The sequence below is a fragment of the Colobus angolensis genome, unplaced genomic scaffold (assembly GCF_000951035.1).
Source record: "Colobus angolensis palliatus isolate OR3802 unplaced genomic scaffold, Cang.pa_1.0 Scaffold130, whole genome shotgun sequence".
Classification (NCBI taxonomy): Eukaryota; Metazoa; Chordata; class Mammalia; order Primates; family Cercopithecidae; genus Colobus; species Colobus angolensis.
Window position 1 is genome coordinate 3235152 of NW_012114253.1, and position 15093 is coordinate 3250244.

The following is a 15093-nucleotide window of genomic DNA, read 5'->3' on the forward strand; positions in this document are numbered from 1 at the left end:
ATCTGTCTGTCTTCCTGATGGGGTCTTGCTATGTTGCCCAGGCTGCTCGAACTCCTGGCCCAAGTGATCTTACCACCTCAGTATCACATATAGCTAGGACTGTAGGTATGAGCCACTGTGCTCAGCCTAAGGTTTCAGTTTAACTGTGATGAAGTTTTGGGGTGCCAGTGTCTAGAAAATAGTTGGGAATGTGAGTCTGAAATTCAGGAATTAAGTTGGGGCAATTTTTGAAGTAATGAGAAACAATAAGACTAGCAAGAGAGCTGAAGGCTGAGGCTGAACCCTCAGAAATGCCAGTATGAAAGAGAAGTGGAAGAAGGGAGGACTCAGCCAGAGTTCTGCTGCTAGATGGACTGTGGTGCAGTTTGACTTCTTAGAGAGTCAGTTACTTTATTTAGAGCTGAGAAGGAAGAATTGGGGTGGGAGGGAAAGACCAGGTTCCTGTGGAATGTTAACTCATTTCTGTGGCTCTGAGGCCTGAAAAACTGACACAAAGATGAAAAACAAGAGCTAAAAAAATAGCGTTAAAAAATAGCATTATAAAGAATATGTGTTACTTATCCATATGAATGGCTAGGTACGCCCCTTGATTTGAACATTTAGATTTTTTTCCTGATTTTTCCATTATTAGAATTGTGCTACAGTTAGTATTTTTCACGTAGCTCAGGTAGGTTTTTTTTTTTAATTGTTTCATGGAACTTAGGAAATTAAGAAGTTGTTTATGACTGTGTTGAGAACATGGTGTTGAGAATGGTGGTTAAGAACATGGTTTTAGAGGCCAGGTGCGGTGGCACTTTGGGAGGCGGGTGGATTGCTTGAGGCCAGAAGTTTGAGACCAGCCTGGCCAACATTGTGAAACCCTGTCTCTACCAAAAATGAAAAAAATTAGCCAGGCATGGTGGCACATGGTACCATGTACCAGTAGCTGGTAATCCCAGTACTCAGGAGACTGAGGCACAAGACTTGCTTGAATCCGGGAGGCAGAGGTTGCAGTGAGCCGAGATCACGCAACTGCACTCCCGTGATCTCAGTGATGGAGTGAGACTCTGTCTCAAAAACAAAAAAGAACATGGTTTTAGAGATAAACCTGGCTTTACCACTTAGAGACCTTAAAGCTTTGGTCATGTTCTTCACCTTCCCTCATCAGTGACATGGAGCACATAATACTTGCTGTCTCTGCCTGGCACATCCTGTGCGACAATAAAGTATGCTCTGCGCTTAGCTCAACCTGTGGTAACTGCTCTTGAGGCCAGCGACATTTTGCATAACATTCATTTTCAAGGAAGGGTCCTTGAGGATGTAGTGTAAAAATATAATTTAATTTGGCAGACTTAGAAATTTATCCTACATCCCACATCCCACAGTAACCGTGCTTTGTGTCTTCTGAAGCCAAACGAGAAAGCAGGCATTTGTCTGGTTTTCCATTGGCATCCTGCTCAGTGTGTGTGTGTGTGTTTGAGAAGAAAATTTGCAGCTTAGCTCACTGAGCTGAAAATGAAGCTCATTTGAAAGACATGCTCCACCTGGAGGTAAAGAACAGCCTTGTTGAATTCTGGGTGCTTTCAGATCTCATAGGCAGGATTTCTCTGCCAATACTGCGAATCTCTTAAGTTGTTGGATCTTCCCCTTTTGGGTGTTATTTGTATTATGTAACTGATTATTAAAGAAAAACTATTAGCTATTATAGTTGCTCAAGAAGTTTGCTTTCAAAGGCAACAACTTTTCATGTTTTGTCCATTTACAAAATTATCCCAATTCTGGTATCTCAATGCTTTTCTCCTTTTTCAGGAGCCCATATCTGAGACTCATTAACTATAAATGTTAATGAGGTTAGATCAGTAAATTTTCATTTATGTTTTTCTCATTTGTTGACCTAAATGATCTTTATCCAAACTATTCCAAAATCTGAATTTCTGGGTCCTTCTTTCTTTAAAATATTCTGCCCAATACTAAAACAAACAAACAAACATTTGAGAACATGAGTAACCTTTTGACTTTATCCTATATCTGTTTCCTAATGTTCTGTTCCATGTCTGTCTTGTCAGAACACACTGTTGCAGCAGCTAGGAGTGGCTCCTTTTTCTGAGGGCCCTTGGCCCTTGTACATTCACCCTCAAAGCCTCTCTGTGCTTTCACGCCTCCTGCTCATCTGGCAACATAAAGCCAGTGCTCAAGGTGACCCTGACGTCCCTGAATGCCTTAAAGTTTGGGACAGGTAAGATGCCTCTAAGAGAAGGCCTATAGAGAAGGTTATTTCCTTTTTTATTTGTTTGACTTTGTAGTTAATCTGTGGCTTTGATACATTGCTGTAATGATAATGTTTAGAGGGGGAAGGGTAGAAGAGGGATGGAGTTGGAGATGTGCTGTTAAAAAAACAAGTATGTCAACTTTGGTCTGGAAATAAAGTCTCCGTGTAGCACATGGCGGATTTGGTTATAATTATTAGATGGAACTACAATCTTGAACAGAACCAATTTTATCCTGATCTGTTTTTTTTGAAAGACAAGCAGGGAAGCCAACTCTGTCCTTGGTTATTTTGCTTTCAACATGAAGCCACTTGGGGGACTTGCAGTCTTTTTTGGACAAATTTTAAAGAATTTTTTTCCTTGGGGGAAGCTCAGATTAATCGTCTAAATCCGCTTTAGATGGACCTGTATTTGCCATTTTTGTTTACATGGTTAGAAGTCTTCAAAGCAGTTTGTTTTCCTAAAAGGCTTTGCTTTCTTTTCCCCATTCTAGGATCAAATAGTTCTAATGCTGGATTTTAGAAATCATAAACCTCCTTGAATGCCAAAGACCCACTATATTTTTCCTGGTGGAATCTTGCAAAAAGGCTGAGAGGGTAGAGGGGTGCAATGAGGGAAACCCTTGTTAAACACACAAATCTCTTTCCTAATATTAACACACAGATCTCTTTCCTAATAGCCAAAGGCAGTGGAAACATTTGGCTATATTCATTCCTTTTTTGCATAAAAGCTCTTCTGACAAGTTCTCTGAATAGTATACTTTCTTTTTTATTGCTTTATAGTCTGTTGAGTTATTTTTGACTATTATCATGCAGTGATTTTTAACCTCTAGTATAAACTCTCAAAACTAGAATTAAATGATAGAATCAAAGTATGGGGAAAAGTAATTGAATTGGTTTTACCTGTCCAAGTTTATTAATCAGAAAGGAACAATAGCAGCATTTTGGGGGGGAGCTTGTAGTACTTTTCATGGTCACAAATGACAGGGTGGGCTTTAATACGCCTGTGTTAAGGCTTGCCTCAAGCGATCCTCCCCTCGACCTCCCCAAGTGTTAGGATTATAGACTGAGCCATTGTGTCTGGCTGGCCAAGTCTGACTTTTTTTAGCCAAAATTTAGTTTCTGTCTTCTCTTTACCATTTAGCCCTTTTTTCTTCCTTAATTTGTTATCTTACTGCCTGGGTTTAGGAAATTTAACTCTTCTAATGCTTGACGTTATAACTCTTGGAGAATGCTCTTTTTCCCACCAGACATAGTCATCTTTTCTCTCTGGTAGGTTTTTGTCTACAATGAAGCAGAATGCCCTGCAAGGCGTGGTGCCCAATGAGACAGAAGATTTGAATGTAGAACACCTGCAGCTGCTCCTCCTCATTTTCCACAACTTCACTGAGACAGGCCGGCGGGCCATATTGACGCTTTTTGTCCAGATCATCCAGGAGTTGAGCGTCAACATGGATGCTCAGATGCGCTCCGTGCCACTCATCTTGGCTCGCCTCCTTCTCATCTTTGATTATCTGCTTCATCAGTACTCCAAAGCCCCTGTGTATCTGTTTGAGCAGGTACAGACCAACACATTCTTTTTTGCTTCACTGTTATTGAGAAGTTAATTCTTCTCAATGGTTACCATGATCCGCAGCCCAAATGACCTAAATAACCTGCTCACTTTAGGTTTCAGGTGTTGGGAGGTTGGTGGGTAGGATTAGGAGAACCACTGAGACTTGTAGTTGATGTTTAGCCGAAGTGATAAGTGTAGATGACTTGATTTGATGCATTTTTTAAAAGTGGAATGTAGGCGCTGTTCAAAGGCGTTCTTCCACGAATTGCCCTGCTCTACCTGTGTCTGATGCAGTGCCCTGAGCCTCGGCCCTCAATGAGTATTTGTTAGTGGTTGAATGACAGTCAAGTAGTAACTTTTATGGATTGGTAAATTCCTTTGTTGTAAGGATACAAAATGAGGATAGGAGGTCCGTTCAAACTTAACTGTGTTCAGCATTTCTTAAAATGTTTCATTGAGCACTAGTCCCTTTATGTTCCACCAAAAATTGCATTCCAAAAGTAGTCACAGAAAAATCTTTAAATTTTTATTTTGGTTTGTGAGTTTCCCAGGCTTTGGTATACCAAGCTATTATCATACCTGAGTGAAAAGCTGAATGGTGCCCAATAAAACAGAATATTTGAATGCAGAATACCCATATTCAGACTTCCAAGATTTAGTGTACCGAGCTATTATCATACCTAAGTGAAAAGCTGAATGGTGACTGTGTATCTTTCTTAATTTCAGTATTTGTGTTTTAAAAGGTACAGCATAACCTGCTAAGTCCTCCTTTTGGGTGGGCAAGTGGATCCCAGGACAGCAACAGCCGCCGGGCAACCACTCCTCTCTATCATGGGTTCAAAGAAGTAGAAGAAAACTGGTCTAAGCATTTCTCATCAGGTCAGAAAGAAGATTGTCAGTAGGAAACTGACTTACTGGTTCTCATTGGCGGGGTTGAATTAGAAGCTTGGAGACTCTTGGAGGATCTTTGGTCATTTGCTTTAGTGTAATCCCTATGGATGGCAAATCACCTATGGATTAAAACATTTCGGAAATGGACTCCCACATAGCCTACATTTATTATTTTTTTTTAAATTGAGGCCAGGCACTGTGGCTCATGCCTGTAATCCCAGCACTTTGGGAGGCAGAGGCTGGCAGATCATTTGAGGTCAGGAGTTCGAGACCAGCCTGGCCAACATGGTGAAACCCCATCTCTACTGAAAAAATACAAAAACCATTTAGGCAGACTTGGTGGTGCCTGCCTGTAATCTCAGCTACTCTGGTGGCTGAGGCAGTAGAATCACTTGCACCAGGAAGCAGAGGTTGCAGTCAGCTGAGATTATACCACTGCGCTCCAGCCTGGGCAGCAGAACAAGACTCTATTTCAAGGAAAAAAAAAATTGAGGCTGAGAATGGTGACTTATGCCTGTAGTCCCAGCACTTTGGGAGGGCAAAGTGAGAGGATCGCTTGAACCCAGGAGTTTGAGAACAGCCTTGGCAACATCGATCCCATCTACCAAAAATTATTTTAATAAGTAGCTGGGCATGGTGGCACCTGCCTGTGGTCCCAGCTGCTCGAGAGGCTAAGGTGGGAGGATCGTTTGAGCTTGGGAGGTTGAGGTTGCAGTGAGCTGTGATCACGCCACTGTACTCCAGCCTGGATGACAGAGTGAGACCCCTGTCTCAAAAAAAATAAAAACTAAAAAATAAATTGAGACACAAGAAATCAGAATCCCGGTGTCTGGCCATGGGGTACAGTATATGGATTCTTGCCACTCTGTGTGATTAATTTTCCTCATTTTCCCTTAGAGTTGTGGTTCTAATGTACAGCTAAATTTCATTTTGGGTCTTGGTGACATGCTGGTCTGAAGCTAATGTGAACATGAGCTTATCTCTAGTGTTTCTCTCATATAGCAATTGTCTGTTCTTTGGATGAGGTATTTCTTGTGTTTTTTAGTGTGCATTTGCGCTTATCCTGAGGATTATTAGATGTTAAGTGTATTTTGTGGAAACTTTTGTGAAACCTTAGTATGAGCTTACTGTTCTCTCTTACTATTTGATGTTAGGGAAACAGCATGTAAGTTTAATGTGTTCAGACTAATGACATGATTTGTTGATTGATTTGATTCTGGAGCACCCTACTTAACTCTTAGAGCAATGGTTCTCAATGGGTGATTTTGTCCCCTCCCCTCCAGGACATTTGGCAATGTCTAGAGATATTTTTGATTGTCATACTGGCATTCAGTGGGTAGAGGCCAGGGCTGCTGTTAAATCACCTAGAATGCACAAGATGGCCTCCCATAGCAAACACTTATCTGGCTCCAGATGTCAATATTGTTAAGGTTGGGAAATCTTGTTGTAAATATTTTCTGAGTTTCTACATTGCATACTAGTTAGACAGAGTTAAGAATGAAACCATTCTTTTTTAATCAGCACATTACTTTTCAGACGCTGTCCCACAACCCAGATTCTACTGTGTCCTGTCCCCAGAAGCCTCAGAGGATGATTTGAACCGACTTGATTCTGTGGTACTAGGAATTTTAAAACTGCATTTTATATGTGGGTCAGATGGTTTCCACCACAATCAGCCTACTGGGGGGAAAGGGAATAACTGACTTTTTATAGTCAGGAAATGTGGTCTGTGTTACGATTTGAGCTCATTCTAATAGGAAAACGTTACTTGGATATTTATTTGTTGGGTGCACTTTTGCTGTGGGGGTCATCCTTGCTGGATTGGCACCTCTGGCACTTGATTTTTGAAGACAATCTTTGTTAGCGTTTTTCACATGCAAGTATTTTAATGGACAAAAATAATTGCCTTACTCTCTTATTCTAACGCCTCCAGTTGTGTGCTCACAATAGCTTGCAAACTGTGAGTACCATCCCAGAATGGGCATCTGCTCCAAGGAGAAGTTAATGAGTATGATTTGATGGGATATTTTGTCAATCATGAGGATAAATGATAGTGCATAGGCAGTAGGAAAAAATACTTTAAAAATAAAGAAATGATTGTCTTTCTTTCTTTATGTCAGGCATGTGACGTCCTTTTCTCCAAGCTTGTCAAGTATGATGAGCTTTATGCTGCACTGACAGCCCTGCTTGCAGCTGGGTCCCAGCTTGATACAGTTAGGAGAAAGGAAAACAAGAATGTAACAGCCTTGGTAAGATGGTGGAACCCTGAGAAGTCTTTGGGTTGTGTTTGATCTTTGATCGTTTCTATCAGAAATTTTCTTCTGAGATGTAATTAGTTTATTGAATATTGATTTGCAAAACTGACTAATTCTTCAGTATTTCTAGGTAGTTTGGGTAGCTGTGTTCACCTTAAAGAGAATTTAATCAGCTTTTGCATGTTTTTTGGTTACCATTGAGAGAACTGTAATTTAAGAATTATGGCCGGGCGTGGTGGCTCAAGCCTGTAATCCCAGCACTTTGGGAGGCCGAGACGGGTGGATCACAAGGTCAGGAGATCGAGACCATCCTGGCTAACACGGTGAAACCCTGTCTCTACTAAAAAAATACAAAAAACTGGCCGGGCGTGGTGGCGGGTGCCTGTAGTCCCAGCTACTTGGGAGGCTGAGGCAGGAGAATGGCGTAAACCAGGGAGGCAGAGCTTGCAGTGAGCTGAGATCCAGCCACTGCACTCCGGCCTGGGCAACAGAGCGAGACTCCGTCTCAAAAAAAAAAAAAAGAATTAGTGGTCCCCCCCAAGTGCTATCTCTCCTGTGAATACTGGTTGATGTGTGATATTGAAAGCCTCAAGCTTGATATTTTTCTGTGGCTCTGTTAATGTGTCTCTATACTTCTAGAAGCAATTCCAGGCCACAAAAATGAACAGCTGATTGCAGGTCTGCCCAGCAGAATGTCCTGCCCTCTTTTGGTTAATTGGTAAATTATTGGGGAGCCAAAGTTGTCTTGGAATAGCCTTTTTGGTCTGTGAAATGTGCAGAATGTGAAACAAATTATTTGTATGTGTGTTCTGCCATTTTCTGGTAGGTGCACTCTCTAGAAAGATCTGGAGAATGGACTTGGGGGCCAAATCTCAATTTAAAATCAGGACTCTACACAGTTCTTCTTTAAAAGTTGTATTTGGAGCAGTTCGTACTGTGAGGGAGATCTTGAGGCAATACCAAGTACTACCTCTATGCTTCTTTTCCTTTCTCCAGGAGGCCTGTGCCCTTCAATATTACTTCTTGATACTATGGAGGATCCTAGGAATTTTACCACCATCAAAAACTTACATTAACCAGCTATCCATGAACTCACCTGAGATGAGTGAATGTGACATCTTGCACACACTGCGATGGTCTTCTCGGCTCCGGATCAGCTCCTATGTCAGCTGGATAAAGGTAACAGAGCTTGTTGCTAAGACTGTTCAAAGCCAGAGTGCTTTGTGCTTTCTGGAGCTTTTAAATTTGAAGATGATGAAAGCTTTGGACTCTGCCTATACTGATCTCCTAAACACTTTTTCTTGCTGTCCAAACAGGATCACCTTATCAAACAGGGAATGAAGGCTGAGCATGCTAGCTCGCTTCTAGAACTGGCATCCACTGCCAAGTGTAGCTCAGTGAAATATGATGTTGAAATAGTAGAGGAATACTTCGCTCGACAGGTATGTAGTATTGGAGCCTAAATGATAGAACTTGGTTTCTACCATAGCCTTTTGCCACAACTAATTATATTTTGCATATTTTTAAAGATCTCATCCTTCTGTAGTATCGACTGTACCACCATCTTGCAGCTGCATGAAATTCCCAGTCTGCAGTCCATCTACACCCTTGATGCCGCCATCTCAAAGGTTCAGGTCTCTTTGGATGAGCATTTTTCTAAGATGGCTGCTGAGACTGATCCTCATAAGTCGCCTGAGATTACCAAGAACCTACTTCCAGCCACGCTGCAACTCATTGATACCTATGCGTCGTTCACCAGGTGTGGTGAACAGCCTGCCCAGAGATGCACATGCACTCTGCACTCTGTGCAAATCCCCCAGTGACTCAGAATTTGATGTTTTTCCCTTTTGTCAGCTTAGGGTTTTTCCCCCATGGTATAATGCTTTCTTCTCTAGTATGAAGGGGTGCTTGATGAGGGAATTTTCAAATAGTGCAGGAGGAGTCAGGAGGAAGTTTAATGTCTATAATTCTTTTTTTTTTTTTTTTTGAGGCGGAGTCTCGCTCTGTCAACCGGACTGGAGTGCAGTGGCCGGATCTCAGCTCACTGCAAGCTCCGCCTCCCGGGTTTACGCCATTCTCCTGCCTCAGCCTCCCGAGTAGCTGGGACTACAGGCGCCCGCCACCTCGCCCGGCTAGTTTTTGTATTTTTACTAGAGACGGGGTTTCACCGTGTTAGCCAGGATGGTCTCGATCTCCTGACCTCGTGATCCGCCCGTCTCGGCCTCCCAAAGTGCTGGGATTACAGGCTTGAGCCACTGCGCCCGGCCAATGTCTATAATTCTTTAAATATTTTGTACCATTTTACTTACAGGATACAGAGAAAGGTAATATAATTTTTCTAAATACTGTCATTTTTCTTATTAACTGAGTTAAAGCTCCTTAAGTGCTCTTTGTTTATTATTATTAAAGAAAATTTTTTTCGAAGTGAAGTCTTGCTCCTGTCGCCCAGGCTGGAGTGCAGTGGTGCGATGTTGGCTCACTGCAACCTCCACCTCCCAGGTTCAAGCGATTCTCCTGCCTCAGCCTCCTGAGTAGCTGGGATTACAGGCATGACCACCACACCTGGCTAATTTTTGTATTTTTAGTAGAGATGGAGTTTCATCATGTTGGCCAGGCTGGTCTCAAATTCCTCACCTCAGGTGATCCATCTGCCTCGACCTCCCAAAATGCTGGGATTACAGGCATAAGCCACCGCACCTGGCCTTTTAAATGCTCTTTAAATGTCATGATATGTACTTGGAGAAAAACATTTCTGAATGAGTTAGAACTTATTTCAAATTCAACTCTTTCTATGACAAACACTGTAGACTTGCATGCCCTGTAGAGTTTGGTCTGTATGATGTTTAAATATTTTAAAGTTAATTTCAGTATATAAAATTGGGAGATTATTCACAAGTCTAGATTTCTGGCTTTTCTTAATTTGGAAGAACTGGCAAAACTGGGCCTGACTTACTTCTGAAACAACAGTAACAGACTGGAGCTGAGAATTAGTTCCCTTTGCAGCAGTTTTCACAGAGCTCTCTTAAGCTTATTTACTTTGTCTGGTCCCTGTAGGATCTCAGTGTTCACTCCTGTTCTATGGGGCTTTTTTTTTTTTTCAGATGTAGTCTCGCTCTGTCGCCCAGGTTGGAGTGCAGTGGTGCGATCTCAGCTCACTGTAACCTCCGCCTCCTGGGTTCAAGTGATTCTCCTCAAGTTTTCCGAGTAGCTGGGATGACAGGCGCATACCACCATGCCTGGCTAATTTTTGTATTTTCAGTAGATGTGGGGTTTCTCCATGTTGGCCAGGCTGGTCTCGAACTCCTGACCTCAGGTGATCCACCTGCCTCAGCCTCCCGAAGTGCTGAGATTACAGGTGTGAGCCACCTTGCCCGGCTCTATGGGCTTTATGCTGCTTTAAATGGACCTAGATCTTTGTCATACTTAACTAACCTTGTCTCTTAGTGTGACTGCCTTGCAGAAGATAGAGGGCCGTTGTTCGAGGCAAATTTTTTGAACAAATATGTATGGCTGCTACGTGCCACGTACTTTTCTAAGTGCTAGGGTTATGGCAGTAGCCAAAGCAGACCAAGTCATTGCCCTCTGGGAATTTACTCTAATCTGGCCTACTAGGCCAGTGTTTTCCACACTGAGCTGTTAATGTTCCTGGCCAAGTAAGCTTGCAAAATGTTGGATAAACAGTTTTTTTGTTTTGTTTTGTTTTAAAAAATAAAGTATTCAGAACCTTTACTAGATACCTTGTCAATCTTCTGAGGTGGAGGAGGAGAATAGATATAGTATTCACTGTTTCTCAGGCTTATTTGTCAGGCAGTTAAGGTTTGGGGATTTTTTGGGAGCATTTCAGAGGAGGGGACAGACATTCTTTGGAAAACGATTACCCATGAGACCAGGAAGAAGCAGGCACTATCAACTATATTAACTAGATAGGAAACTGAGAGATAGGATTTTCAGCCAGTCTAGGCCTAGTTTTTCCTAACTGGTGGAATTAGATTCCTATGGCTTCACTTTCCCCCTATTTTTCCCCCAGAGCCTATTTGCTGCAGAACTTTAATGAAGAGGGAACAACTGAGAAACCTTCCAAGGAGAAACTGCAAGGCTTTGCTGCTGTTTTGGCTATTGGCTCTAGTAGGTGCAAGGCAAATACTCTGGGTAAGTGAAAGAATGTGCTTTTGAATAATGTTATTACAACAGCTACTGCTGCTAGTACTACTACTTCTCTCCCTTGGTGCCTACCGGCATTTACTGTTTATTGGAGCCTTTTTGTGTATCAAGCATTTAGATAGGTTTGTCTGTTTTGATCTTCACAATAACCTTATGAAGTGTTACTTTGATGCCCATTTTACTCATTAGAAATTAGGTCTAGAGAAGTTACTTGTCCAGAATCCTGCATCTTGCAGGTGATGGAGCTGGGATCCAAACCAGGATCTGTTGGTTCCAAAACATAAGGCTGTTTTGTCTTTAGCACAGATCTTTGCTCCCCTCCCCTCTCTTTCCCTCCCCTCCTCTCTTCTCTCAGCAGAGTCTTGCTCTGTTGCCCAGGCTGGAGTGCAGTGGTGCTATCACAGTTCACTGCAACCTTTACCTCCTGTGTTCAAGCAGTCCCCCTGCCACAGCCTCCTAAGTAGCTGGGATCCCAGGCACATACTACCATACCTGTATAATTTTTAAATTTTTTTGTAGAGATGAGGTCTTGCTATGTTGCCCAGGCTGGTGTTCTTTTTATTTAGAGGGGATAGGAGGATTAGCAAGCTAGTACTTTTGTGCCCGGAAATAATCTCTTTGCTGGGTTAGGAATGATCTGGTAGAAATTTAGGGTAGAAAAATCAAAGGGCTTGATTGGAGTTAAGTACAGTAGTTACCCTTTAAAATTTACAACTGTTTGTGTATTTTCCTTAATTTCAAGCTTTAAATATTCATTTAACATTCAGATAGTCTCACTTTGTACTGCTGCATTGAATGCTGTTCTTAATGTATGTTATGATCCCTGCCCTTAAGATTTGTCTTAAAGAGAAAAGAGATCAAGAGAAAAGTGACACCTATTTATAGAAGGGGAGCAGATGTTTAATGGTGATTTCAGTCTGACTTGCAATGACTCACCCTCACTTCACATCTTATTTTCAGTTGTCTTCTTTACTTGCAAGATTAGAAAGTGAATATGATGGGAAATGAAAACCTTACAATTGAGAGTGTTAGCTCTTAAGCAATTAACTGGTTCTTGGAAATAGTACTGCTATTGAAATATCCATCTAAGCTATCTTACTAATTATTTTGACAGCCTGGGCTGTACTGTTTCTTTCTGCATTTGGGCTTGGCTTTTAAAATGCTCTGTGTCATTCCTTCTTTCTTGTAATGATTCCTTGTCCTTTCTGTTGCCTCCAGGTCCGACACTGGTTCAGAATTTGCCATCATCAGTGCAGGCTGTATGTGAGTCCTGGAACAACATCAATACCAATGAATTTCCCAATATTGGATCCTGGGTGAGTCCCTGTCTGTTCCAGGGGTAGAACTACTGAGTGCTAGTCATTCTGTCTTTTGTTCTTAAGCCTAAAGGAATTAGGCTTAAACTAGCTACCAAGAGATCTTCATATACTGCAGTAATATTGGCTATGGCTGAATCAATAATCAATGCATTTAATCACCTAGTTGGTTCTCATATGGCTTTTTGCTTATAAGTTTGTGTTATCAGAAGACAAACCATTTTATTTATTTGAGCCTCAGTTTCTTCACCAATTGAATGTTGGGCTGTGACGATTCAGTGTATTGAATGTTAAGTGCCTAGCATATTACCTGGCACATGAATTCCCAATACATGTTAACTCTGTTTCCTTTGTAGGTTATATGTTAGGAACCTGTTCCTTTTGTAACAATTTTACAGGGTCACTTTTAGCTTCTCTAGGCTTTTAGATACTACTGAGTCTTCTGTCAGTTGACTTGCTCTTTGTGTATCCTCTGCTCACACTACCTCTATTAACAGATTATTGGCTTACTGAAGTTCTTTTGAAAAGCTAAATATTATAGTCTTGTTATCCCTGCTTTATGATCGTGACCTCTGTTTACACCACCCAGAGCTTTAGTAGAGACCAGATGCATTGCAAAATCCAGTTCCTTCTCAGTCATTATAGACAGACAATAGTTTTACTTTAAATATAGTGCATTATATTATACTCTAATCATTTGAAAGTGGTATTGGATATTCATTGCATTTAACTGTTAACTTTGCACTAATTAAAATTTAACTGCTTCCTTTTCTGTACCCCACTTCCCTTCCCAGCATGAATAACAGTGTATACTGAGGTAGAGGCTATTGTTTACAGATGTCAGTGGGGTCTTAGTTTATGTCAGTTTTTTTCCACATGAGAATTTTTTCCAGGGTAGATGGTCTATCCATTTACATCTGCTTTGCTTCCTTTCAGCGCAATGCCTTTGCCAATGACACCATCCCTTCAGAGAGTTATATCAGTGCAGTGCAGGCTGCACACCTGGGGACTCTCTGTAGCCAAAGTCTGCCCCTGGCTGCTTCCCTGAAGCACACCCTCCTCTCACTGGTCAGGTTGACTGGAGATCTTATTGTGTGAGTATCTACTACATAGCCCCAAGGACTCTACTTCTGTATTCTATTGTGGTTAAAGAGGGACAGTGAGAGTTTTATAACTATGTAGTAATGCTTTCTTGTATACTTCTTTAGCAAAGAGTACCTGTTGCTTTAAAGTATGAGCACTTATCTAGAATGATTTTTTTTTTTTTTTTTTTTGAGATGGAGTCTCACTCTGTTGTCCAGGCTGGAGTGCAGTGGCCGGATCTCAGCTTACTGCAAGCTCCGCCTCCTGGGTTTACGCCATTCTCCTGCCTCAGCCTCCCGAGTAGCTGGGACTACAGGTGCCCGCCATCTCGTGCGGCTAGTTTTTTGTATTTTTTAGTAGAGATGGGGTTTCACCGTGTTAGCCAGGATGGTCTCGATCTCCTGACCTTGTGATCCACCCGTCTCGGCCTCCCCAAGTGCTAGGATTACAGGCTTGAGCCACCGTGCCCAGCCAAGAATGATTTTTTAACTTAGATCTGAAAGACAATAGAGTACTTCCTCTTCTCTATAGTATTTTTCAGAAAAGGCTTATTTGTGTTTTTCAGCAGAAAATTCTGTACTTGTGTGCATTCTGCATTAATATGGAAATATGTGAAGCCTTTAAGACATATTGCAATTTGGAGATGTCTTGGGTTGAAATTTTAAAGTGAAAGTGACAGATTATTTGATAATGTTTCTCCAGAATCATAGTGGGATAAATTCCACCATTGTAGGAACCAGGTCAGGCCAATAGAGGGACTATTTTGTCTTCTTATACATAGGTAACAGGTTAAGTCTCATATCATATTGCCCTAAAAGTGATCCAGGTTCCTGGCAGTTCTTCTAGAAGGCTTGTCTGGAATGGAATACTTGCTTTGGTTTCAGTTAATTTTCTTTGTTGAATATTAGAAAATGCAGCTCATTAATTTGACATTTTAATAAATGGATTTTTCAATTGAAAATGATTTTTGTTTCTGATACAATAATGAAAAAGAAGAATATGAGATTGTATTATGATACCTGTGTATAAAACAGCTATCATGGGAAAAAGACTGGAATAAAGGCCCTTGCGCAATTCCCCTTCCCCTCTCCCCTGGCAAATAATTGAATTACCCTGTCCTTGCTTTGCAGCTTTTTGAAGGAGTGTGTTCACTAACTCGATTTCATTTTCTTTGCTAAAGTTGGTCCGATGAGATGAACCCACCACAGGTCATTCGGACCCTGCTACCACTTCTTTTGGAATCGAGCACTGAGAGTGTTGCCGAGATCAGTAGCAACTCCCTGGAACGTATCTTGGGCCCTGCTGAGTCTGATGAGTTCTTGGCTCGTGTTTATGAGAAGCTGATCACTGGTTGTTACAATATTCTGGCCAATCATGCAGATCCTAACAGGTGAGCCTGATAGAGAACAGTCAGGTTTCCTGTGACCTACTGCTACTATCAGTGAAATGTACCAACACTGCTGCCTTTAGGTCATTAATTAATAGCTTGTTTTTGTGTGTGTATGTTTTTTTTATTCTGAGATACGGTCTCGCTCTGTTGCCCAGGCTGGAGTGCAGTGGGGCTCACTGCAACCTCTGCCTCCAGGG

General features: G+C 41.7%; 1 protein-coding gene across 1 annotated transcript in view; it reads left to right on the forward strand.

The window, feature by feature from the left end:
- The window catches only part of UBR4 (ubiquitin protein ligase E3 component n-recognin 4), a 134907-nt gene that overhangs the window by 24909 nt on the left and 94905 nt on the right, over nt 1-15093 (forward strand). The window contains exons 18-29 of the mRNA XM_011934073.1: nt 2046-2215; nt 3522-3804; nt 4544-4679; nt 6228-6307; nt 6812-6940; nt 7943-8125; nt 8263-8388; nt 8476-8705; nt 10974-11095; nt 12326-12423; nt 13360-13517; nt 14687-14896. Coding sequence (XP_011789463.1) covers nt 2046-2215; nt 3522-3804; nt 4544-4679; nt 6228-6307; nt 6812-6940; nt 7943-8125; nt 8263-8388; nt 8476-8705; nt 10974-11095; nt 12326-12423; nt 13360-13517; nt 14687-14896 — 1925 coding nt within the window. The remainder of the gene's footprint in view (nt 1-2045; nt 2216-3521; nt 3805-4543; nt 4680-6227; nt 6308-6811; nt 6941-7942; nt 8126-8262; nt 8389-8475; nt 8706-10973; nt 11096-12325; nt 12424-13359; nt 13518-14686; nt 14897-15093) is intronic.